This window comes from Simochromis diagramma, unplaced genomic scaffold, assembly GCF_900408965.1.
Source record: "Simochromis diagramma unplaced genomic scaffold, fSimDia1.1 OVJJ01000321.1, whole genome shotgun sequence".
NCBI lineage: Eukaryota > Metazoa > Chordata > Actinopteri > Cichliformes > Cichlidae > Simochromis > Simochromis diagramma.
Window position 1 is genome coordinate 13,058,336 of NW_024386772.1, and position 25,739 is coordinate 13,084,074.

The 25,739-nt window shown below is 40.5% G+C and overlaps 1 protein-coding gene across 3 annotated transcripts in view; it reads left to right on the forward strand.

The window, feature by feature from the left end:
• Positions 1–25,739, forward strand: part of prkar1b (protein kinase, cAMP-dependent, regulatory, type I, beta) — a 66,822-nt gene that overhangs the window by 3,182 nt on the left and 37,901 nt on the right. For 2 of the 3 annotated variants that reach the window (XM_040050031.1, XM_040050039.1), the window contains exons 3-4: positions 13,779–13,949; positions 16,908–16,999. In XM_040050031.1, the coding sequence (XP_039905965.1) occupies positions 13,779–13,949; positions 16,908–16,999 (263 nt within the window). Of the gene's footprint in view, positions 1–9,956; positions 11,425–13,778; positions 13,950–16,907; positions 17,000–25,739 lie in introns of those variants that run through there. The other variant, XM_040050047.1, reaches the window with a different exon arrangement.

Sequence of the window (25,739 nt, forward strand, 5' to 3'; positions counted from 1 at the left end):
AGGGCTTTGCTTTAGAAATGCATTTCCAACAAGAGAAGTTATCGCGAAGAGAGATCAGATAGAGCTGATAGTGATTCTCACCATGCTCATGTCCGGGTGAAGGTATCCATCTTTCTTCTGTAGGTATGTATGTGTGTTTGTGTGTGTGTGTGTTTTGCACTGTCTTTGTAAGAATGACTGGATTACACTTAATTCTAAATGCTTGACTAAGAATTTCCCCTCACATTCAAGAAAATGTCTTGTGTTCAGTTGGTTATTACCCTGGCTTGTTTTTTTTTTTTTTAAATCTCTTTTAATACTATAGTTTTAATCTTTAGGACTGCATCAACAACAATGACAAAAAAGTTCAAGGTCAAGCGGGGCTCTTTAGCTTGTATGTCCTGAAATTGTTGGTGTATTTGCGTCTTAAGAACAAAGAGCAGCAAGTTGAGGTCAAGCAGCGTTAGAGTCAAAACGAGAACACTGTTGATATTAGAGCTGCTGCTGGTGTTGATGGGGACTGTAATGCTGCATAGCCAGAGAGGCAGCATGAATACAAATCAATGTGATAAAGCTCAGCAGAAACAAGCTGTTTGTGCATCACCTTGTGTGTATCCCATTACAATAACAACCTATCATGTTAAGAAAAGACATACTGCACAGTGCGTAAGAAATAGGGATACATTTGACATGAGTGTTTTGTACATGTTTTACATCATTAATAAGTATGTGATCTAAAGTGCTATTCTTCTTAGAGGGAAAGAAATATGAAAGAGAATTATTGTAATACCTAAATAGTGAGCATAGAAAAGAGGATATAATTAATACAAGCTGTAAAAGTGGCAGGATGGAGTAAATGCATGCAACATGCAGGACTGTATGAATGTATACAGTCATTGTGAATGACAGGAGCCTTGAGGCGGCTGTTGTTGTGATTTGGCGCTATATAAATAAAATTGAATTGAATTGAACTATGCAGTACATATCCATCAAAAGTCTTTATAATAAGTAAGGGTGTGGGTAAGAAATAAATACAGCATAATATTGAAATATTTTGAATGAAAATACTACGTTTTCTTAATTAAATTAAAATACTCTGGGGATACTAAGTGTATGAGATGAGCCTTCTTGTTCAATTATCCTGAGATGATGCTAGTTGGGGAACTATCGAATTGGCTCAACAAAAAGCCATCAAACACTGGGCACACTTAACTTGACAAAGCTACCTTGTAATACCGAGCAAGCTAAGTGCTGAGTCCCAAAAGTAAAAATAGGATAGCAACCTCCTTGCGTTAGCAGAAAAATTGGTGGTTGCCTGGTGATTATATTATACATTCTAGGACTGATTGCAACCTGTGGTAAGTAAATGGTTGCTCATTGCTTGAGTGATCACAAAGCGATTGTACAGGTTGCTTGATAGGAGGCAACCTTTCTGCAAACAATCACAGTCTGACTTGGGTTGGCTGCTATCATCTTCAGAGGGACGGTCCAAGATTTGCAAATAATTATTATCTAATTTATAAATGCAGACTGACTATCAACATGTTGCCATTTTTATCAGTGAGTACAACATGACTCAGCAGCCTGCCAGCTGGTTGTAATCTGGTTATATTTCTGTAGAACGGGAAGGCAGCTGAGCACAACTGTAATAGTTAAATGTGAATTTCTGTTAAGTGTGAATTTCTTTCTATGCACACAGCAACATATGTGGTTTTCGATGTTTTATCACAGGTAATTGCTTTATCATCAGAAACAGATTGCATGTAATTACCAACTTGATCGACAAAGTTTAACTTTGAGGGCATTCGCAGTTGAAACAGTATTGTCAGAGCTGTGGGTTACATGCAGCACTTGACCAACTTGCAACCATCTTTGGACTTTCATTATAATATAAGGGAGTAGAAATTTCCCACTGTTCAGTCCTCCCCACTGCAGACCAAGTGTTTTCTGCAGCAAACATCCGATATTATAATTAAAAGCACAATAGCCTGACTGTTCAAATGATTGTAAAACAAAAAAACAATATTTAATTTCTCTTTACATGACAGACGGTTTAATTTTTTGAGGAAAAAGGAAAAGTGCCTCAAAATCAAGAAGATACCAGTGATTTTTACATGTCTTTTACATAAATGTTTTCTGTCAATGTGAACTTTAAATTTTAGAATTTTTTGACTACTCTAGGGTTGTGTTTGTGAGGTTCCTGTGTGGCAATTACAAGTACATGGCCCTGTGATCATTGGTTATCATTGTGTAACTGTGTGCAAGGTCAAAAAAGCATCTTTGTACGGTAACAAGCATATATTTTATTGCTCTAGCTGCAGTAGTTGAATTGTTATGTTGTTGAATGTTGGTCTGTGAAATCACTCGGTGTAAACAAGTGGTTCGAACAAACAAAAAAACTGCAGACTTGCAGTCCTCTTTCGCCGACAGTTGCCCAACATGGTTCCAGTCAAGCCATCCAAATCTGTGCTTGTGCTGTGAGGTCAGTCATTTGTGGAACTGAAACAGGCCATGTTTTGGTGACCCAGTTATCTGAGAGGCTTATTGTGTTTCTTTTCTTCTTGCCCACTGTAACTTTGAGGACAGTATTTCATTCAACAAGCCATATCCATTTAATCTGAATTTAGGGCTGCCTTTCTATGTTTGCTAAAAAATATTCATCTTCATGTTTCAAAGTGGACATTTTTCACAGCAGAAGGCCACAAACGGAGGTAGAATATTTTAAAAGCTAAACAAATACAGAAATTGAAATATTTTTCACCACCTGCAGTGTCTGGTCCCTGATCAGGCAGCCTTTTAGAGCCGAATGCTTTTGCTACAGATAATAGAAAAAAAACCTTGCCATGCCATCTTTTGGTATATTTCACCCTCCCTGATTGCGTGTTTCTTTGTCTTCTCTCACCACCAGTTTGTCAGCACTGCTCGCCCACTAGAGGCGGTAACCTAGGCAACAATAGTGGAGAGAAGGACTGTAGTCGATCCTGTGTTCAATGAGCTCTTTTATTCACAAGTTTATCCCCTTTGTCCTCTAATGTGTCCACTTTTTTTTTCTTCTTGTCTCTGTGCCAATTAGATCACTGGGGTATTCATTCTCCTCTTTTTCCAGACCTCGTCAGACCTAACCTCATATCTGCAGAGGATCAGTTTCATACAGCACAGCAATCTTATCTGGAAAATCTTTTCTCTGTTATCTACTCTCCTCTCTTCTTCTTTGGTGTTGTTTTCTTTCTTTCTTTCTTTCTTTCTTTCTTTCTTTCTTTCTTTCTTTCTTTCTTTGAGAATCACACAAAATCATTAGTCTGACAAGTTTGTTTCTGACTTTTGTTTTGAGGTAATAACACATCTTTTGTTCACAGCTGACATTGTGAATGTGGAAATAACAGCCATCTCTCTCCCTTTCATCCTGTCTATTTATGTATGGTAATGATGCCTTTGATCTCTACAATAGTAGCTTTGGATGGTGTTCTCATCTGCCATCTCTATGAGATCAGCTTAGTGTGTAATTGGAGAGAAATGAGCTTAATTTTGGCACATAGTACAAAAAGACAAAAGATTATTTCCATGCCACGTTAGCTGACATTCCCCCCCCTGTTATTTAACAGAAATAGGTTAGATTTGTTTCTTGTTAACACAGAAAGCTATTATAAGATTACCAGTCTTTTGACATTAGGGCTCCCAAACAGTGATTAAAAATAATTACTTTCTAATACAATGGGCTGATTGTCCTTTGTGAGAACCCATAGAGAAGTCTATTTTAGATGGTTAAATGAATGCTGGACTAACCTAGAAATCTCATGAGTCTCCCAGGTTGCAGGTCTGTCTGAAAGCAGCACTTTATAATAGTGCCAGGAGATAATGTGTTAGTGTGAATTTATCACTTAGAATGAAACGGGCAGCTGGAAGCACAGATGTTTTATTGAATTTGTTATGTTGCATCTTCACTTAGCTTAATAGTGTTTTTTTTTGTTTTTTGGCATTTTTGGTGCAACTGCTGTTGCTGGTTTTGTTTAACAAACATCCAATATGGAACACCTGGATATCTTCACCCTTTCTCCTTTGCTTTCCATGAGAACATATTTGATGACTTAGGTTGTGTCTCAGTCATACTTGTGCAGTTCTTGCTGCGGCCATGTAGGAGTCAGTGCTTTGATCTTTACATAACATGCCACCTGTGCTGGCAACTAAATGTTCAGCACAACGCCAGCCGTGACTCCTCGACTCCATCTGTATGTCTGGCATGTAATCACTCATGCCTTAGCACTGTTCTGTTAACTCTTATTTTCACATCTTATAGCAGTTTCCTTGTTGTGGTTCATTTTTATTGTTATTATATATTTGTTCATTGCAGTGCCTGTTAATTGCAGAACATTTGTGGAATCTTTCCATTAATAGCTTGTTTGGGTATGGTTAGATATGCCCAGCTGCTGTTATTGAAGACTTTTGGGTTATTCTGAGCAATTTGAACATTCATCACATTTATTTCGAAATAGGAAAAATAGTTGACAAACTCCACACTACATACCAATGCTATTTTTTTTTTTTTTTTTTTTGAGTGATCTGAGCTTCAGTCTGATGATGTGTACCTCTTTGTTGTTGTTTTTGTGGTAAATCTTGTTGTCAGAATGACTCATCATGCATTTCTACGAAAAAGTATTTGACCTCCTGGTTCATTATTTTTGGCATATTTTTCAGACTTACGTTTCAGATCAGTAAACAAATTTTAACATTAGACAAAGATAACACAAGTTAATACAAAATACAGTTTTTAAATGATGGGATAAAAAGCTTATTAAGGGATAAAAGCTATGAAAACCTATGAATTCTGCCCTCTACCAGAAAATCCAGAAGAAGAATGTTTGGACATCAGTTCATGCCCTGAAGCTCAAGCACACTCTGCAGGAAAATGATCAGAAACACCCCAGCAAGTCCATCTTTTAACAGCTCAGAAAAAACAAAGTGTCCTAGTCAAGTTTTTGCAGCAGAATAGCAGGCTCAAAATTCCTCCACAGTGATGTGACACATTAATTACCAGTTATTGTTAAATACTTGAGTGCAGTTCTTGCTGCCAAGGGTGGCACAATCAGTTAGGTCTGGGTAGGTTTGGATACCTTTTTTTCCCCTTAATGAAATAAACACTGATTTTAAAATAGTGTTTTGTATTCATTCGCCTTATCTCTGTGTAATATTAAAATTTGTTTAATAATCTGAAAAATTTAAATGTGACAAATATGTTTGTCTCACACTGTCGTTTTAAAGGGTTCTCCTGTCCCTGTTGCCCCTCATTATTTGATTTTTTTTTTTCTACTTTTCTTCTGTCTTGTATCATCAGACATCTACTCTTGGTAACCCTGCAGAGGACTCATTGAAATAACAATAAATTTAGGTATATTAACCCACTATATTTATTAATTAAATTAACTTTTGTTTTTTAATCTCATCGCAATGAGAGAACAACATCATCCATGTTTGATCTAAGCGTGGACAACTTGCCCCTATTTTAAAAGTGTAGTTGCAGCTAACCAGCTAACTTCATCCCTTCCTTTCTTGAGTTCCCTCCTGGTTAGATCATGATTGTGGTCGTCCTTCCCAGTGAATCTCTCTTCACACGTCTGACAAGCTCTCTCTTGCAGCTTGGACTGCATATCGTGATGTTAGTGTTTGTTCAACAGTAGGAGATCTGATTCATTCAGTTTTAACTAGCCTCCAGGCGTAATTGTTTCTTTGGATCTTAGGGCTTCTAACTTGTAAATGTAAATTAAACACAGGCCTTTTAGGCATTAAATTCATGTGTTTTTGATTTGAGCTGTTTTTGGCTGTGTTAATATAAGCTTTGAAACATGCATTAAAACAAAAATCTTTTCTTTTAGGAACAGAAGCTGATTCTGGATTGAGAAGTAATGTGATATTTGTATCTCTTTGCAAAGGGGCTAGTGTTGCGATGATTTTTCATTGCGTCGTCGTCATATGTCAAGTAAAACAAACGTGCCACATCTCCTTCCGTTTGCATTATGAGAGAGAGTTCCTCACTCTCTGTCATTGGATCAGTCAATCAGTTGCTGTCTCCCCTTCCTATGTAAAATGAGAAGGCTTTCAGTGCTGTTGGCCATTCAGCTGTCACCAGAACCTATCATAACAACTCCACCAGTCCCTTCGAAGGGCTCTGATTGACAATTCGTCAGAAGGGTTTGACTGTTTGTTGAGTCTGCTGAAAACATTTAGAGGAGTATTATGAGTAGCTTTGGATCATCTACCCTATCATCTGCTTTCCTTTTTGTTTCTTTTACTTTGCCCCTGCTGTCATTATATTCTTTTTAAGATCAGTCTCCATTTGTGTAATCAAGTTTGATTGCACTAGAAGTGCGTGGATCAAACTAAGTATTGATAATACCAATACCAACACTGATATTTGATTGATACCAGATCTATACTAGCGCAAAAGCCCAGTTTCAAAATACATAAAAATCTAAAAGTTGTGTTTTTTTGCGTTAACTAGTTTTATGGAAAGTAAAAGTAGAGTATTAATATTGGCGATACTGTTCCTGTATTCACTTGGTATTGGATGGATACAAAGTTCAACCAGCCTAGAAAGTTCAATCCATTTCAGCATCACAAACAATACTATGTGCCATGTGTGTCAAGAAGTTCTAAAGTTTTCCATCATAGGCGTAATTAGTACCTCCAGCTTCTGTGTTCATTTGTCACCACTATGTTAAATGGAGGTACTCTGTCAGATCAGCCTAGCTTTCGTGCACTCACCTGGACTTAAACCTCCTCCTATCTACCTCACCCTGGTCCCTGACGGGTAAGTCGGACCCCCAGCCCTCACTTTATGATGGTCCTTCTTTGTCTTCTTTTACCTGCCTTTCACCTTCACTTTTCCTCTACCATTCTGTGATTTCTGTGAAAGACGTTATTTTCACAATGCTTACATGCTTATTTCAGTAGTTAGTCAATGTTACATTCAGAAATATGACTTGTGAAGCAGTCAATTCTTTGCTATCACTAAAAATGGCTATCATTACTCAGGATATTGTTTTTTCCCCCAAAGAAAGTCAATTAAATTCAATCAAAAATATATTTATCTCAATTTTTTGTCAATTGACTGGAGTTTTAGCTGCAAAAGATCCAGTTTTTAATTTGGACTTAAGCTGCATAGTTCAGTCTAAAATACTAAGTGTAGTATAAGATGACGGTGCTAACATACTGGGGCTTAGATGTGCATGCAGTGCTGAAAAAAAAAGGTGTAATGACTCTTTCACTGTTGGGTGTCTTTGTCTGCAAATCCAGGAAGAATCAGTAGAAACATTTATAGGAATGTGCACCTACCCTTGTCTGCTGGAAGGCAGACAAGGGTAGGTGCACAGTATTGCTAAACCAGAAAGACTATCATGAGAAAATTTTGTCACTACTCAGTGATGAAAATACTTATGAGCCCCTGAAACGAGATCCAGGAAGTGGCTACAGGAAGAGGGTGATAGACTATCTGAAGCAGTTAGAACAAGACAAGGCTATTGACCGGACCTTATACCACAGGCTATACCCAGGGGAGTCTACACCAAGTTTGTATGGTTTACCGAAAATACATAAACAAGGTACACCTTTAAGACTGATTGTCTGCATGATCAACTCTGTCACCTATAACATCTCCAAGTTTCTGGCTTCGATCCTCAACCCGCTGGTGGGCAGCTCTGAACACCACATCCAGAACACCCTGGATTTTGTTGAGAAGGTGAGAGATGTCATTATGGAGGCAGATGAAACCATGGTCTCGTACGACGTTACATCTCTCTTCACTTGCATTCCAGTCACGGAAGCGTTGGAGGTAGTCCGTAAGAGATTACAGGATGACACCAACCTCAGCAACAGGACCAATCTCAGCATCGACCAAGTGTGTTTGCTTTTGGAACTGTGTCTTCATTCCACCTACTTCACATACAAGGGTCAGTTCTACAGGCAGAAACATGGGTGTGCCATGGGCTCCCCAGTTTCACCCATCGTGGCCAATTTGTACATGGAAGAAGTGGAAAAGAGGGCTTTGCCATCCTACCCTGGAACACCACCAAGCCATTGGTTCAGATATGTGGATGACACCTGGGTGAAAATCAAATCTCAGGACATACCACAATTCACGGATCACATTAACTCAGTGGACCGACATCAAATTCACCAGGGAGGATATGAAAAGTTTGACTCTCATCATCCACTGGAGCACAAACTGGGTGTCATCAGGACGCTACAACACAGAGCGAACACCATCCCCGCAGACACAGTGGCCAGGGAGGAAGAAGAACAGCACATCAAGAAGGCCCTGAGTAAATGTGGTTATCCCAGCTCGACTTTTGTCAAAGCTGGAAAGGCACCTAAAGAAAGCTCCAGCCGATCCAGGAGAGAAGGACAACCGCTGCCTAAGCGAAAACCTGTAGTGATCCCATATGTGTCAGGAGTATCGGAGCAGTTGAGACACATTTTTTCTAAACACCGGGTTTCTGTGGCATGGTCCACTCCAAGGATCAGGTCCCCCGACACAAACAGAGTAACATAGTGTACGCTGTTAAGTGCCAGGAGGATTGCCAGGATTTATACATCCGGGAAACCAAACAACCTCTGGCGAAGCGGATGGCACAACACAGAAGAGCTACCTCGTCAGGCCAGGACTCTGCAGTCTATTTACACCTACAGGCCAGTGGACACTCTTTCAAGGATGAGGATGTACACATCTTGGACAGGGAGGAACGCTGGTTTGAGCGCGGAGTCAAGGAGGTCATTTAACTGAAAAGGGAAAGACCATCTCTGAATCGAGGAGGGGGCCTAAGGGTACATCTTTCACTATCTTACAATGCTGTGATTGCAGCCATTCCCCAACTCTCTGTAAATGGTACTCATGGCCATTGATCAGTGGGTTTTGGTCAGTGGTTGTTGATCAATGGTCATGAGAATTTGCATAATTAACATTACGGGAACTGACCTCCCAGCCCATTGTTCCTTCACTGGACTGGTTTCAGTCATTATGCAAATGTACTGTTTATAAGATTGGGAAAACCTGCAGTCAGCTGAGACTGAAGAAGTCACTTGGATGAGTGACGAAACATTTCTCCCACAAAATGCTACGTCCAGATGAACAGAATCAACTTTTGGAGATTTACTCTCCTGGATGATTGAGAATGCATCAAGACATTTATAGGAATTATTTCAGTGTATAAGCACAATGCTGCTAATCTAGCAGTTTTGCTTTAGAGTTTAGATTTAGTTTTAGGGCTGAGGTCAAAATACCTGTCAGTTCAGGATGATGGGTAGATTTTTAGGGTTAAGATTAGAGAATGAATATAGACAATGAAGAGTTACCGTTTAGACAGCGAGACAAGTTTGTGTGTGTGCTGCAATGATAAATCGAGTAAACATCTTTTCATTGCATTTGCACACCTAATACAGCAGTGAACTTTCTGCCTATTGTACTGTTGTAATGGTGTGAACAGAGTGATGAGTAGACTGTTAGCTCCGCTGGTGGATCAGCTCTGCATGCTTCATTACCTGTGTGTGTCTGTGTGTGTTTGTGTGTGCGGCACTTTGCTGTTTTTGGTTCACTCGCATGTTTTCAGTCCCAGCAGTGGCGAGTAAAGCTGTCTGATATTGGACCAAAGGTGGCTAAGGTAATTGCCATGTCTCTTTTTCTCTAACTAATAGTGTTTGTGCAGTTTTTGCAAGAAGCATGATGGGTGGTCTCCCGGATGTGTGATTAATTACTGGTTAGTCAGAGCACTTCAAATCAGGGTTAGTCATATTTTTTTCATGTATACTTGGTGCAGATTGGTTCAGGGAATAAGCAAAGCAGTTTGAACTACGTTAAAATGAGTCATCATCTGCAAATTAGTTTGAATTGGAATTGATGATGGCTTTAATAATGATAGGGAGTTTACATGGGACGTGTTTATGTGTGTGTGTGTGTGTGTGTGTGTGTGTGTGTGTGTGTGTGTGTGTGTGTGTGTGCATGTGTGCGCATGTGTGGGATTGGATTTGTGTCATCTTTTGTCTGTGGCTTCATTCTTTAATCTCTGACCCACAGTCACTAATGGAAAGCCCACTTTATAAAGAGCTTTTGTGTCCTGCTTACGCCTGTGTCCTCCATCTCCTCTCACTGCCCCGTCCTATCTCTCTGGCAAACATCCGCTGATGATGACGCAGGCAGAGCAGAGGAGAAAAGGAGGGAGTGTGAGTCTGATATAGGGCAATAGCACAAAATCTAGAGTAGAAAATGCTATTTATTGGTGAATAAAAGTAACGGATCTGAATGCAGGATATTAATCATGTATTGGTTTGCTTTTTGAATGGCAAATGGATTATTATCCTAGGTCGAAAAGAAAAATAGACTGAAGATGTGTTTTGTTTTGCTGCTGTACATAGCCCTGCATAGAGTACTTTAGCTGTTTAGCTTGTGTTTTGCTAGAGAAGGGCTCAACATTTGTCTCTTGCAAACGCTATTAGCTCGCAATGAACTAATGAAACTTGCTGTGTAGGCAGCAAAAGTAGACTTCAAAAGTCATACTAAATGTGTTCCTTGCACCCTTTTAATGGAGCACTGGAATCACAACAATACAAAGACTTGTTGGAGCCAGACACAAAGTCCTCACTTGATTAGTGACCCTCTGACCTAAAAGCACGTGGGCAAAGATTGAAAAACAAAGCAGTACAACTGCAGAACACTTGCACACATAGGGATTGTATGGGATGATTATGCATCCCTGTGGGAATGTTTGAATCCATTCATTGGTGAAAAACTCAAGCACACCATTTGGTCAGAGCAGAAGTCCATCTTGAAGAGTGTGACGTTTTCCCTTGTGTGATCTGATTCACCATAGATGTGCAAGCGAGTGAGCGAAAGCGAGAAGGCGTCAGAACTGGTGCGTACAAAGGTGTGTGAGCCACCGTTCCTTCCTGCTCAGACTCACCAACTATTCAGGATGCTCGCAGTACCCAGTTGTCATAGTGACGGAGTATAGCAAGAGGAGACCGCTCATTGCGCCACCTGATTGTGCGTGTGAGAGAGAGCAAAAGCGAGCGAGAGAGGGAGAGAGAAAGAGGAAAGCAGAGACAGAGAGTTGCGCAGGACCAGTGAAGAGAGAAGCTTTTTGCTGTGATAAGTGTTTTCATCAATAGACTTGTTTTTTGGCTGCTGTATCGCGGGGATTGCAGACATTTTGTCATTTGCACGCTATCACTTTGTCTCGCACACTACTTGGATTCTCTGCTTACTTGCATGCAGACAGACACACACAGCAGTTGCTGTGCTAGAATGGCAAGATGCTGATGCATTGTGGCATGTGTCTCAGGTGTGCATGAGATGGGGATCAGTGTGTGCTGATACCCATGCACACTTTGACTTGATGCCGAGTGCCTCTGACAGGCTACGGGACTCATAGCCGGCCAGGCCAAGGGGCCCTCCATGCCATGGTAAATATCTCTGATTACAAACTTAACTCTAGTTAGCCTCCTGAAGCTAATCTGTGTACCTAATTGAGACTGAAACAAGTAGTGCAATTCCATAAAAGCCTTTTTGCAAGGTAAAGGTGCCTGCCCACTGCCTTGTTTGAGTGAAAGTGTGTGCATTTAGGTGGCTGTTAGTGACAGACAGCAGCAGATTAACAGTGTTTGCTAGTTCATGATTCTGTCGAGCACGTTTGTGCGTAAGTGTTTGTTTCGGCTCTGTAGAGGATGCAGTGTGTTACCTGATTGCAGATCTCGCCACCTTGATTAAGCTCAGTTTGGAAGCTCTCCTCCCGGAGACTGCCTGTGCATGTGTCTGCAAGGTTATGTGTGTGTTTATGTGTTTGTGGCTGTATGTGTGCTCTGAATCTGCTCTCTGGTTCTGCTTCTCTTCTCCTCCTCCTGCTGGCTGTGTTCCCGCAGGCAGTGACTCTGCGTAAGCAAGAAGCGCATGTATCCGTGTGCACACCGGAGTGTTTTGCTTGCTTTTCTAACTCACGTGTTGGCATGAGATTTGCATCATCGTACTGTTTTGTGAAAGTGAGCAAAACATTAATACGAGTAAGAGGGTAATGGAGTCAGGCAGAAGGGGGAGTCGAATTGGGGGATGTTAGATGAAAGTACACTACATCAAAGGCTGAGTCAAAGTCTGAGCTAATGAATAACCTTGAAAACAACTGTTTAACTAGCTAGTGTTTTCTAAAATTGTATTGTGGATGTGTTGCCGTTCCAGATTTCATGATATTGTGCTGTTGTAATTATTGAAATAGTTTAGGAAGTATGTACAGAGAAGTGCTGATTTGTGATATGACAGGTTTGAGTCTCCGTTTTCAGCTAATATGACAGTTTTTCACCATTACCTATGCTCTCCATCCCTTTCTGTGGCATTTTCTGTCTCTGTGCTGCAAGTTGTCTCTTGTCCTCTCTCCCCTTGTCGGTTTTTGACTACAGTGAATTGTCAGGAAATTTCTGCTCCCTGCATTCACTAACATTCTTACTCCTAGCTTACTTCCAGGTCTTTTTTCTTTTTACCTGTCTTCAGATTTGCAGCAATCATTTCATCTGTTAAACATCAGATAATAGTCAAAAATGCATATTACAGTGCACTAAAGTGAAAAGTGCAAAACTCTATTTTTACTGAAGTCCTTGAAAAGCAAAAGATTAAATCAAATGTCGCTTTAAATTTTCATTTTTGTTGGGTGATTGAATCAGGTCATGTTTTGCTCAACACAGTTACAAATAGGCTTGGAAGAGAGACCACCGACGCTCTGAAAAATCTGTTCTTACAGCAGTTCTTTCTGTTTATATCTTGTCTGTCTGGTGTTTCTGTACTGCAGTGTGAGAGTGCCACTTCTTGCCACGTTTGCCTGTCTGGAATCTTGTCTCTCTGAGACATCTTTGTTTATTTCCGACTGCACAGTGGCAATGCACTGAACTAGCAAACAGAAGAAAGCCCCAAGTATATATATAAAAGAAAACGTGTCATAGATATTGTTACTGCACCAAAACATGGGTGGTGAATAATACTGCTGTCAGCTCAGTTCTTACTGTGCTACTAAGTGCATTAATGCATGAAAATCCACAGATTCACACCAGCCATTGTCAGTGTCTGTGCAGGAACGAACAAAGCAGTGGATTTTTGCTACCTTTGCACAAACTGTTTTCCCATTTCCCTCGTCTCAAAGCAGTCTCACATACTAACAAGCGTTCAGTGGTTTGATTGTGTACTTATGCTAACGTGTTAGTCAAGTTTGCAATCAATAATTCATCACCTGCAGAGTGTTCAGCAGTTAAAAGAACAGCCAGCCGGAGGCATCCTGTGTCCCCCTTTGATGTCTCTATTCCTTGTTGTTCATTATCTGAAAGGAGGACAGTACCTGGTTGAGCCTTCTTCGTGCTGCATGGTCAGTTCTGCCAATATTAATATTTGATCCCTTTCATCATACCATGGCAGCCAGATGTCCATCCAGGAGTAGGACACTGATGTTTATTCTCTTACAGTGTCTGACCTAAAATTCCACATGATGTTTTGTTAAAATGGTGGTTTGTCAGCTCTCGCTCATGTGATTGTTTTGAAAAGAATAACAAATGCTTTAAGATGATCTTGTTTGTCTTGCTTGAAGTTACTGTAGTCTTTTGGCACTAGTAATAGTATTTGCTGTGTTCCTATGCACATTTTGTTACACATTAAAGAATTTGTCTTGGGTACTCCTTTTTGAAATACCAGCATTTTCTAAAAAAATATTTAAATAGCCTTGTCCATTTATCTCCCTCTCTTTTTGCTTGCAGCTCAAAAAATCTTTTCTCTTTGCTTTTTGCAGGAAGAATGCAAGCAGATCATGGCACGCCAGAAATCTAACAGCCAGTCAGACTCACATGACGATGAAGTTTCTCCCCCACCACCCAACCCTGTTGTCAAGGCCCGTCGCCGCAGGGGCGGTGTCAGTGCCGAGGTTTACACCGAGGAGGACGCTGTCAGCTATGTGCGCAAGGTCAGCCTGATGACGGATACATACATTAACATCTGATTGCAGAGACAAACATCTAACGCATAAAGAAGCTGTGTGCACTTTTATACAAAGTCATTAACAGGTTTGCACACAGTTGGCAGCAGTTATGTAGGTTTGTATGTAGAATACAACCAGTTTACTTAAATCTGTTTAGTTTTTCTGTTTTCTAAGCAAAACATCACATTAAACTATGATGCTATGATAGAGTAAAAACAAATGAACAATGAATACCGTTCAGTCAGAAGGTTAGGTGGGGTTTATTATTATTTTTTAATACACACTAGTGTAATCAGTAACATTGAAGTTGTTTATTTTCATTCATTTAACACCCACCAAGAAATAGAACATTTCACCAGTGTGAAAGAGGCTAAACGGTGCAATTTTACAAACATTAGTGAAGAGACTTGGAGTTAATTTATTTGCAGCAAAATACTCAAGTGTGTGAGTCATCTATGTCAGTACAGATGCTGAGTACCCAGACTTAATAGCACCTTAAGTATATTAACATTCATACGGAAATCTGGGTTAATGTAGCAGGTGGATTTCTGGGACAAGATTTTTATTTTTCATTTTTTTGTGAATCCTAATAAATCTAAAAGTCAAAATCTTCTTCACATGATGGCTGATGGTTTTGGGATCACATTTCACCACTACTGAATTTTTCTCTCTCCACATGGACTGTTCATCTGAGTGCAATCAAAACTTGCTCATGCACGACTGGTTAATATAACTGAGAGTGGAAGTGGGAACCAGAAAGCTTCCAATTTCAAAGGTCTTGTTCGCATATGAATATGCAGATATCTTTGTACACAGATTATGCAGAAAGTAGACTTGATTCATACTTAGATTTACTTTGTATCACTGGTTAACACAGTGTGGTTAACAGGTAAAGAGGAAGAGAAAGTTCAGTAGTTGTTTTCTCTTTGTGGACAACAAGAGTTCAAGTTATCAGTCTTCTTACAAACTGCCGTGTATCCATTCCTCCATAATTTATTGAAGCTGGAAGAAGGGATGCTCTTGTGCCAGAAACTGTAACTCACCATTACACACAGACACACACACACACTGTTATACACAGACACACACACACACACCGGTACACACACCGTTACACACACACACACACACACACACACACACACACACACACACACACACACACACACACACACACACACTTTAAGTGGTGTAACATTACCGTGCTTTTTCAGTTGTAATTAACTTGACACGCCAATAATTGCTGGGTAATGACATAACGGCACGAGCCCCCATCACCACACTGTAATCGCATGCCCAATGGAGCATGCAGTGTGTGTGTTTGTGTGTATGTGTGTATCAGGTGTGTGCAAACACCCACACATGGCTCTGAGGTCTATACCAGACTCTACAGACATGTGTCATGGCAAAAAGCCTGCCTGCATCTCCAGCCTCGTTTTCTTTACACATCCACATCACGTCAAATCCGCATCAGTAGCATGTACAAAAAAACTAAACAAAAAAAAGACTTTGTGCCGTTACAACTTAGCCTAACACAACAAATCAACCAGAGAAAAGTGATTTTTTGTGTATTTCTTCTTCTGTATTTCTGGCCATTTATGTGCAGTAAGGTGCCATACGCACAACACCAAACACACACAGACTCAAAGCCTGTAATACACGCTTACAAATTCCTACATAAATATTTCTATCAGTATTCCAGTGTAAAAAGTAACAGGTGATTTATTTGACAATGTCAGTTAGCGAACTGTGCTCATCTGATTAAAATCGTTTTTGTGTGATATCATTCTTAACAAATTATAAGGTCTGCCAACTTGGCCTGGAGATTGTGTTATGAGAATTGAGTTGCGTGTTTCACCGCTAACATCACAGTGCATGTTGATTTTGTTAAAAAAAAAAAAACTGCTCTGAAGGTGGAAGGTGTTTTTGTGTTTGCAGCTGATAATTGCTTGCAGGTGTAAATGACTGAACACCAGAGATCCATCTTTTTCTATCTGCCTTTACCTAAATTGTTTGCTTGGACTGAATGATAATTTCTTTCCATTACATTCAAAATGTTAAGCCAGTTAAGCTTTTGGAGTGCAAATGCATCTAGCCGACTGGTAACAGGCTGTATGGAGCGACACTGGATGATCTTCTGGGTGACGGAGCTAGAGATGGATCGGAGGCTGACCTAAAATCGGTGTCCACTTCCAACTGCATTTTCCAGGCCTGACCAGCCTGTTTCTCTTTCTGCCCACTAAGTAGCCAGTTCTAGTTCTAAAATTTGGGTACTTTTTAGTTTGTGTGTGATGTGGTTCTGTGCGTATTTGTGTGCATATTGTGAACAGCACAGTGCGGCTGTCTTCATGTGGAGACATCTGTTGCATTAACTTAATTACAGCTTACCCCCTCCTCTCTCCCACGACAAGAGGGATACACACACACACACACACACACACACTCACACACACACATATCACTCCCTCATATTTATATAAGAAAAAATGTCTTTTTGTTTTACTTTTTGCCATTTGTGCTCTACAGTTAAATGAGCATTAGGACATCCTAGAAGACAGCTATAAAGACGGACTTCTCTCTCCAGCTGCTTTGTTGTGGCTCCAGACTTTACCATTCCATTTTTTTGTGAACACACACACCACAGAGTCTGGGACATGAAAATGCATGTTTTATGAATGAGTTCAGGGCTTTGGTGAATTTTTAAGGCCTGTGTGACATTTTGAGTGCAATCCTTGAACAGATGGGCTTCCCCAAAAATACACAGATGCACGTGTGGGATATTCCTTTCAGAGTTTGCCAGCACTCTGGTCTTTAATTACTTAATTTACTGAGCTTTTGAAGTGGGTTCTGCTTTTTGTTTGTGCTGGTTTGTTTCATGTGTCCACCTGCATGGTGTTGTTAAAGCACACATTCATGTGCTGCCTCTTTCTTTTGCCTTCACAGGTGATTCCAAAAGACTACAAGACCATGACTGCCTTGGCCAAGGCCATCTCCAAGAATGTCCTCTTCGCTCACCTGGATGACAATGAGAGAAGGTACAAAATCTTTCCGTTTGCCCAACATGTGATTCCAGCGACCCAGATGTGTGTTTGAGGTCTGAATGCTTGTTTTTAGGCTGATAAAATCATAAAGAGGACATTGTTTCAGTCGGGTCTTATGCCCTTGTGGCCACTATGTGCCAGTGTTGTCAGCATCTCATTACCTAAACAGCGGAACATGGACAGATGTGGAAGAGAAGGGGGTGCTGTTATGGGTGGGTAAGGGGCAACTGGATGTGTTTCATTGTGTTGTCGGTTGCCATGGTAAGCAATGTGAGTATCCGTATCATGTTGCGTACATGGGTGGAGTTGCACAGACACAGTGCTCAGTAATCAACGATTCTCCATAGTTGTCTTAAAGAAAAAGAAAGATGCCAGTTTTCTTCTGTCTCCCCCCATTTTATTTTTTTACCATCTGCTCCTACTCAGTGTTATTTCACATTCCCCCTCTCTTCAGACGCCCTTTCACCATCCTTCCATCTGTCCCATATCTGCAGTTCATGGGCTGGGTTTGGCTCAGACAGGGGCCGGGGTGTTGTGGGAAAGGGTTTCAGGTGGCCGGCGGGCAGACTCGCCAGGAGGAATAGTGTTTCATTGGCGGGGAGAATCCATTATGTCCCATGAAGAGGAAACACCGAAGCTTTCCTGTTGGCTACAGAGAGCACAGGCCAAACCCAAAACACAGTTTTTCCACTCTTTCGTCAGCTGACAATTTACCGTGCTGCCTTGGCACAGGCACACAGACCTCTGATTGCATGTCAGTGACTCTGAAGGAGCCTCTAGGCGGGCGCAACATGTGATGGAAGTGGACAGTTTGAAAAACCATGCCCATGGGTGGCTGATGTGGCAGATTAAAGTTACAACAGAAAAGAAATATCTGGCAGCAGACCATACCCATCAGGTTTTAATATACTTACAGCCTCTTCCCATGCAAAGCAATGTAATGGCATTGTCATCAGCCCATGAAACCATGCATGATGCAGAATTTATTTGACTGGCTGTCATGTTTGCTGTCGCAAAATACACAGCAAGCTTAAACCATTAATGGTGTGCACACAGGAATTTGTTGTTGTGGGATTTGTGGGTGAATATGCAGCAGTGTCTTGGCGAGTGAAAACCTTGTTGGATTTGCTAGATTTTGCAAGGACATGGCAGTTAGCTGGTTTTGTCTGTCCCTAACTTTCTATCCTAGTTGCTTTTACACTGTCCATTCCTCAATTCTGCTCTTCCTCACTCTTCACTTACAGCTAATGATGCTGGACCACTGGCTGGTGGCTTGGTCGCATTGCAGTTGCATTGCGGTTGTTGTGCCTGGAGTGCCGCTGACAGAAATGTGTTGATCTATGCCCAATGTGGTCTTGCAGCATTAATGAAACGCTGCGCAAAGCAAGCAGAAGGCCTGCACACATGACTTGGTCACTTTAGAGTACACTACAAGTTCTCATTGGTAAGGTTTGCCATAAAATCCTCAGTCATCTACCAGACGACTGTACATTCCTTTACAAACAGGCATCAAAGCATAAAATCAAGTTAAACTGAACTTCAGAGTGAAGAATATTTTTTGCTTGTTTGTGCCTTCTGTTGTTGGCATTGATGGAGTGACAGTAAAGTACATCACCCTCGCTTGATGTGCCAGAACTGCCTTGGACTGACGCAGATTAGCAGATGGAGTCCGACTACATCGCCCCCTCTCTGCCTCTCACTCTGTCTTTCTAGCTCTCCTTTCGTTCTGCAAACAGCTGTCCATTTGATTTATCAGACATTGAGCCATTCATGCACATATGGTCTAATGGGGTAGGAAAACTGGGGAAATACACAAATGCTGAAGTTATGTGTCTGTTTTTGACCTGATGGCGTATTTCTCATCATTACGATGTATCAGGTCGTCTAATATTACAGCGAGGGCTATGCATGTGAAATGTTTTTTCCTTTAATTTTTTTTACAATTATTTTCTTGATCTTAAGTGTTTTTTTTTATTTTATTTTGTGCAATAATTTCCTTGAGACCTCCATGAAATGTAGGTGAGCGTGTGAGCGGCACAGAGCGGAGAGAAAAAAAGAGGTGCTGATAGCTGTGTGTGTGTGTGTGTGTGTGTGTGTGTGTGTGTGTGTGTGTGTGTGTGTCAAGGAAACAACTTGTGTGATTAGTCACTCAGCAGTTATGTAAGCCGAACACCACACAATTTGTTCCCCCATTAGCACTATATTATGCTATCATCCCCTTCAGTAATGAGTAAAACCAAAAACAATGAAGCCCTCTTTGTTTTTTGCTGCTCTCTCCAGTGCTCTCTTTTTTTTCCTCTCATCGCTTTTTTTGTGGCCAATTTTCCCCTTGTTGTCTTGTCCTCCTTCATCCTGTCTCTCATCCATTATCTGTCTCATATAACTTTCTAGAAATTCAGTGAGACTGTGCTGAGCCCTGTGAGCACGTCACTTTTAATAAGCTTAGTAACAGACACTTGTAGACAGGGCTGTTTTATGCCTTATACTTTTTATTCCCATGTTTCCTTTTAAAATGATTGTCTCTATAGCAGTTAAGCACACATATGGTGCTTTAAAAAAAGTCTTTTCCATTTCATTTTACAGAGTGTAGCCAGTAACAGTGAAAAATATGTTTTGTGTATGCTGTATGCATTAAAACATTAGACATTTGTGTTTAGTTAATGAACATATATCATGCCACTTTCTGACCTTTCTCAGATTATATATTACTGAATAGACTAGAAGCTTATGTCTGGACATGCACACCGATTAAGATAAAGGTTATCTGATTGTATTAGATTTATAAGCATTATATCTCATGTGTTTTCATTTTTTTTTTTTTTTTCTCCACCAGTGAAGCTAGTCTATTTGTTTTTTGCTGGGGCTGAGATGGGTCTGTATAATTACAGGAATGAGCCAGACAGGAGGACAATGATGCAGGAGGGCATCTTGGGACAAGAAAAATATTACTTAAACTGAAACGGAGCCAGGTTGTGGTCAGCATTCTAGTTATATCCTGTTTTGTAAATGTCTGCTTCCTCAGCTTTCATTCCAAGCTTTTTAAAGATGTCAGGGTAATGCGTGTTTGTGTGTCTGCTGTTCAGGGGTATTCACGAAGAATGGCAAGAGAAAAGATATTTGTCTTGTCTCTTTTTTGCTTGTCTGGCAGAAGGACCAATGAGACATCCATCCATAATTCCGACAAATTGCTTCTCCTCCTACAGAATTTAATCAAACTTGCACACAGTGATTACCTAATGGGTGTTTAGTCAAAGCTGTGCTCAAAGTTAAGATCACATTTGTTGTTTTCCAGGCAATAACCTGTGAATTATGACGGATGTCATGAGCCAGATGAGCTACTACGTCACTGACATTCTGGTTTTAAAATTGCCGAAGTGCAGAGCTCCCAGACCACATGTAAAGGGAGAAAAGGAAATACTGGAGCATTAAAGGGGAAGAGACATGTCATTGGCTCTTTTTGCGCTTACTGCTCTACAATCATGAGATAGCTTTTTATTTTTTTGGGACTTTGCATGATTCACAGTGCACAATAATCCTTATTTTTCCTGTACAGAGTCTTGATCCTCCTCTGTCTGAAACAACCTGTTATAGCTCCTAAATGCCATACTCCCGTACTTCTGATTGGCTGCCACTCTCAAACCGAAGATTTGAACAGTATGTGCACAAGACTGCTGTCTTCATGGAGCTGACCATATTAAAGATATTCCCCTCTTTGACAGTGTAAAGAAAATCATTATTATCACCATTTTAAAAAAGTAGTCAGAAACTAAAGGTTTAGAGGGAAGTTTGAGCTTCTGGCTTAAAGGGAATTAGTTATACATTGTTTGACCTCATTATTTGAAACTTTAGCCATGTGTAATATGATCATCTAACTGTATAATACAGTAGATCCACTTTAAACCAAAACAACTGAATTTAGTAATAATATGTTATTTTAGATTAAATATGTGTAATTCTTTAAATAAACTACACAGAAAGTTGGAAAATGGTACCAGGGTTAGGCAAAGGAACACACACGTGCATAACCCGGCTCACAAACTCCACCATCACTGCAAAAATTGACAGGCTTTACATAATTATGAGAAACATGCACACACACACAGACACATGGACATTCTCACACACGTGTTACAAGTGCATTCTCCAGCATGCATGTGAGAATGTTTTTCCAGTGTGTCTGCTCCAGCTGGGAGCATGGACTCTTTGATTAACACGCCATTCCATATGTCAGCCTTCATGACCTCAAAGTTTTTGAGCTGCACCAGCCATGTGTTTGTGCGGTGCATGCAGTCAATCTTTCCTCAGATGCCTGGAAAAGGAGCCATAACAGGTTTTGCGGCCTCACAGATTTTAACACACGAAAACATTTCTGTGTTATTAAATAGAGGATTTAAAGAGAAATACACACTTTTCTTGCATTTTCATCATTGAAATTTTATGTTTATGCTCATCTTCTAAGGGGTCTAAGTTCTGTTTAAAAGTCAGGGAACAGTTTTGAAGATACTTCTGCTTCTTTAAATTTCACCTTAATAATAGCATGCACTTGAGCTGCCTGGACTCAGAAAACTGCATAACCTGAAAATGTGTGTTGTCACAGCCTGATTTGAGAGTGTTTCAAAGGGCTTATTGTCATGTCAAGGGTGCTTTGCTTTCGCTTTCCTGAAGTGCCCCATGCGTCTGAGGCTATGTGACTATAGAGGAAAGTCCACGCTGGCAAATCACAGGTCACACGTGCAGTTATCCAACTCCTGAAGATCCCAGAAACACTCTTCGATTTGAATTGTTTTGCAGTGTTTCACACTTTCCATCATGTTTGTCTTCTTACATTTACCCTTTTGTTAATTCCAGAAATCTCAAAACTGGATTCATCAATACACACTGCCTTTTTCTCCTCCTAAGAAGAGGTTTCCACACTGCTACTAATTCTTGAAAGGTTTATCACCCAAGTGTCATATAGGCAACCTTAACTTATTTTGTAATTTTAGCTTGAAAATTACAAAACAATTCTCATCTTTCAAGAACTATTTGAATTTTCTCCCTCGCCCAAAATGATTGAGGGGTAAAATAATGTGAAGCACACATGGTAAAATGTAGGCGCAGCTGATTTTTCTGTCTGTGTTCACACAGCAGCGCCCTGTGAATGCTTTGTGCTACCGTGAAACACTGAAAATCCCCATGAAGCTTGATTTTTGTCTCTAGTACAAAAAGGAGTAAAGGAGTTACAGTTATTTAAAGAGCACTTGTAAAATAAGCCCGCTGCTGGGCCGATTGATGAGTAGTAGTACCAGTAGTTAAAATAAGTTCAAACATTTTTTTTTTTGATGATTTTATGATCTTATGATTTTGTTTTATAAATTCTGTGTTTGGTGTGTGGTAACATCTACAAGTGTCTCAGCACTAGCAGAAACTTGGTCTTTCTTTATCTTACTTTTTTTTTTCTTTTGTATTGTTGTGCATATATAAAATTTGAATGTTATATATATTTATTTCTTGTCTAAATAAATGTAACATTAGTCTAATTCTGAGCAACACCCTTTTTGTGTAAAATAACAGCATACGTCTTATAGCATGGCTCCCGCTATCAAAATGCAGCTTTTTGCTGGAAACATCTTAATTTAGCTTTGTACTCTGCTTTAACCCACTGAAATATTATGAGCAGTGTTTGGGAGCACCGAGAGACCAATTCTAAATGAGTGCCACCTTTGAGGAGTGGATCCAAGCCACCTGAGGGTAGTGAACTAACGCTGCTATGACAGATTTTTTTTTTTTTTTAATGCAGTGTCAGAATGTTGACCCTGTACATATAGCATTCATGTGAAACACCTGTCTGAATGAAGTACAAAGTCAGGAATGCTTTGTTACTGATAAAAACTGAGTATCTTCTATGTGCTTATCTCTTTGACCTTGGCTGGTCTCTAAAGTAATGTCTAAACCTCTAACACGTTGCTGCCAGCTAGCTCATGGTCAGACCCCTCTATTTGCTACCCATTAGGTACCATGATGACCTCATTATGATACGTCCCTATAAACGGACATGTGGTTACACAAGATAAGCAAGGAGCAGGTGTATGGTTTCACATTATAGTCAGTCAAACCAGGCCACGTCAGTGCTGGAGCTGTATTGAGTGAAACTATCATCTTATCTTACTATCTACGTCTGATTATTGTGTTTTGGTTTCAGCTAATTTACAGCACTCAGATTAGAATATTTTTCAGATTACATGTTTAAATAGGAAAATATCAGGTTTGATAAGAGAATCAGGTCATACTTTCTTTTGCACCAATTTGGATATGGTCTCAGCCACTCAAGATTACACCGCTTGTATATGCATGTGCCAGTACAGTGTGCATGTAAATACAGCCTGTTTATCCAGGTGTGCCCTCATTTGCCAGCCTATCTTCCCAACACTTCCTCCAGCTAAATGCCCATTGTGAGGCAGTCTTTTAATATAGTAAATCAAAGCACTGTTGGCTATTTAAACAAGTTTTTCTTATCACACTTCCTCCTGAAGAGCTGTGATTTGAAATTAGCTTTTTGATAGCAATGAGCCATTTATCTGTTAATGTTGGCCCGTTTTTTTTCAGGGTTTGTTTTTTTTCTGCACACCTGGTTAAACGACCTTGATGACCTCCCACTTTCCTTTGTATAAGAACAACAATTAAGAGAAATCACATTAATTCTTAAAGGGGTATCTCAGGAGCGCGTTTTATATTTCCCTTTACACAAACAAAACACACACAAATAGACTCATCAGGTTGTCTACTCCTGCCCACCTCCATTAGTGCAATGCCCTCACACCACAAAATGCTCTCACGGGGACAGTGCACATAGTAGAAACCACGCTCTCTTACTATCCACATAAATAGTCTGGCAGGCATGAGGAAACCCTGTTTATCCCATTTCTTTAGCTGACTTGGCACGGTTTGTAGTATTTTAAAATAACATTGCCATCTGCTAACAGGAGTTGTTAAATCTTCTCAGGTCAGGACCTGAATGTAATTCAAGCAAAAGCTGCTCTTTATCTCTGATAAGTAGAGAACCAGAAACTGGAAAAAAACCAACCTCAAAATGATACTCCAGAACTAAAACTGGTTTACTTCTAACCACAAGAAGCACAACATGCACAACAACAAAACAATAGCAGTTAAAATTTAAGGTTACAATGGGGGGAGAGCAGGGTTTTAAAGAGGTGGTGCTTACCTCATCCTGCCTGCTTTAATCCTCAAATTAACTAGTTGAGTAATGAGTTGATGAAGTGACTCATTAGATGGCCTTTGGCCCTTAAACCCTGACCTCTGCACCTTCCCAACCAGCCCCTGCTGATGGACAGGGAACATCTTTAGTCTACGGGCAGTCTTTTTCTTTGTGTGTGTGTGTGTGTGTGTGTGTATGAGAGAAAGAGAGACTCTGTGTGAAGTGAAAAAACTAACAGATAAATTAGCAAGCGACAGAAAACTTAAACATATAAACAAGAGCAGAGGGAAAGGCACTAAAAGGGCCTCAGGGAGCTCTGTCTCCTCTTGTGTTCCAGCGGAAGTTTATTTAAGGCCCGTGTGAATGGACAAAGCAACGGAGAGGATGCAAGAGGAGATAGTGTACTGTCTGACCTAATCAGATGATCATAACTGTCATCGTCATATGTGATAGCTCAGCTGATCTGATGTGGAAATTGGGCTTTGTGCTACAGTGTGTTAATATCTGTTATACACGGAAGATGTTTCTAAAATTACAAAGGGTGTTTTGCTAAAATGTGACACACAATTCATCTACACAGTTCCTACATGAGCATCCACTTAGTGAAGCTGAGTATGTTGTTACCACATTGCAGCCCCTAGGGGGTGTTTTTGCCACACAGAGATAAAAGAGGTAATAACAGTCATTGGGCTCATTGCTTTTTTTTCCTCGGACAGATACACTTGTTGTACTGGAAACATACAAGATGTGTGTCTGCCTATAGTCATGCACACTTGTATTAGGTGACCCCAGCGGACTTCCGGGCAGTGTAGGGTAAACAGGATGTAGAATAAAGTGCTACGTGGATGACTGTGTGGGAGTCTTCTCACACCCAAATCTCTTTTTCTCAAGATTTTAGGACTATTGAGGAAGTATCCCATTGACTTTGCGTGTCTTTTCCCATGATTGTGAGGACGTGTCTCTTTGTGTGTTCGGGTGAAGAAAAATGAGGATGTTTGACTGTCTATGATTTGTATTTTATGGTGGGCAGTACACAGTGTGAACAAATTAGCAGGTTTGTGTTGTGTGCTGTTTAGTCTGTTTGTTTGAATGTGTTTGTATTTCCTGTCTTGTTGGTCCCCTCATTGACACTCTGTGTGTCTTTATGCTTGTTTTCCCTGAGAGCCTGGTGGTCTTCCGTTCCCCCGCCTTTTCAGAATTCACTACTTTCTCTGTCTTTACGTTTTTCTCTTCCTGTTTTGCTCCCTCTCTCAGTCATGCAGGCTCATTCGCATCTTCTTCTACACTCACATCCACTCCCTCCCCCACATTCATGTGTAGTCTTCTATCTGTCCCCTGCATGGCTTTGTGCTGCTGCCACAATACCAGGGGCCAGGCGATGAGGTCACTCACCACAGGAGACCTGCAGGCCTGACTGAACCCCAACCATCCCCACTACCATCCAACCCTTAGCAAACTAGCAGGCTAGTCTCACCTCCCCCAGCATATCACATCTTTGCTTCAGCTGAGGCAACTTCACCTTTATGCCCATACAAAAAC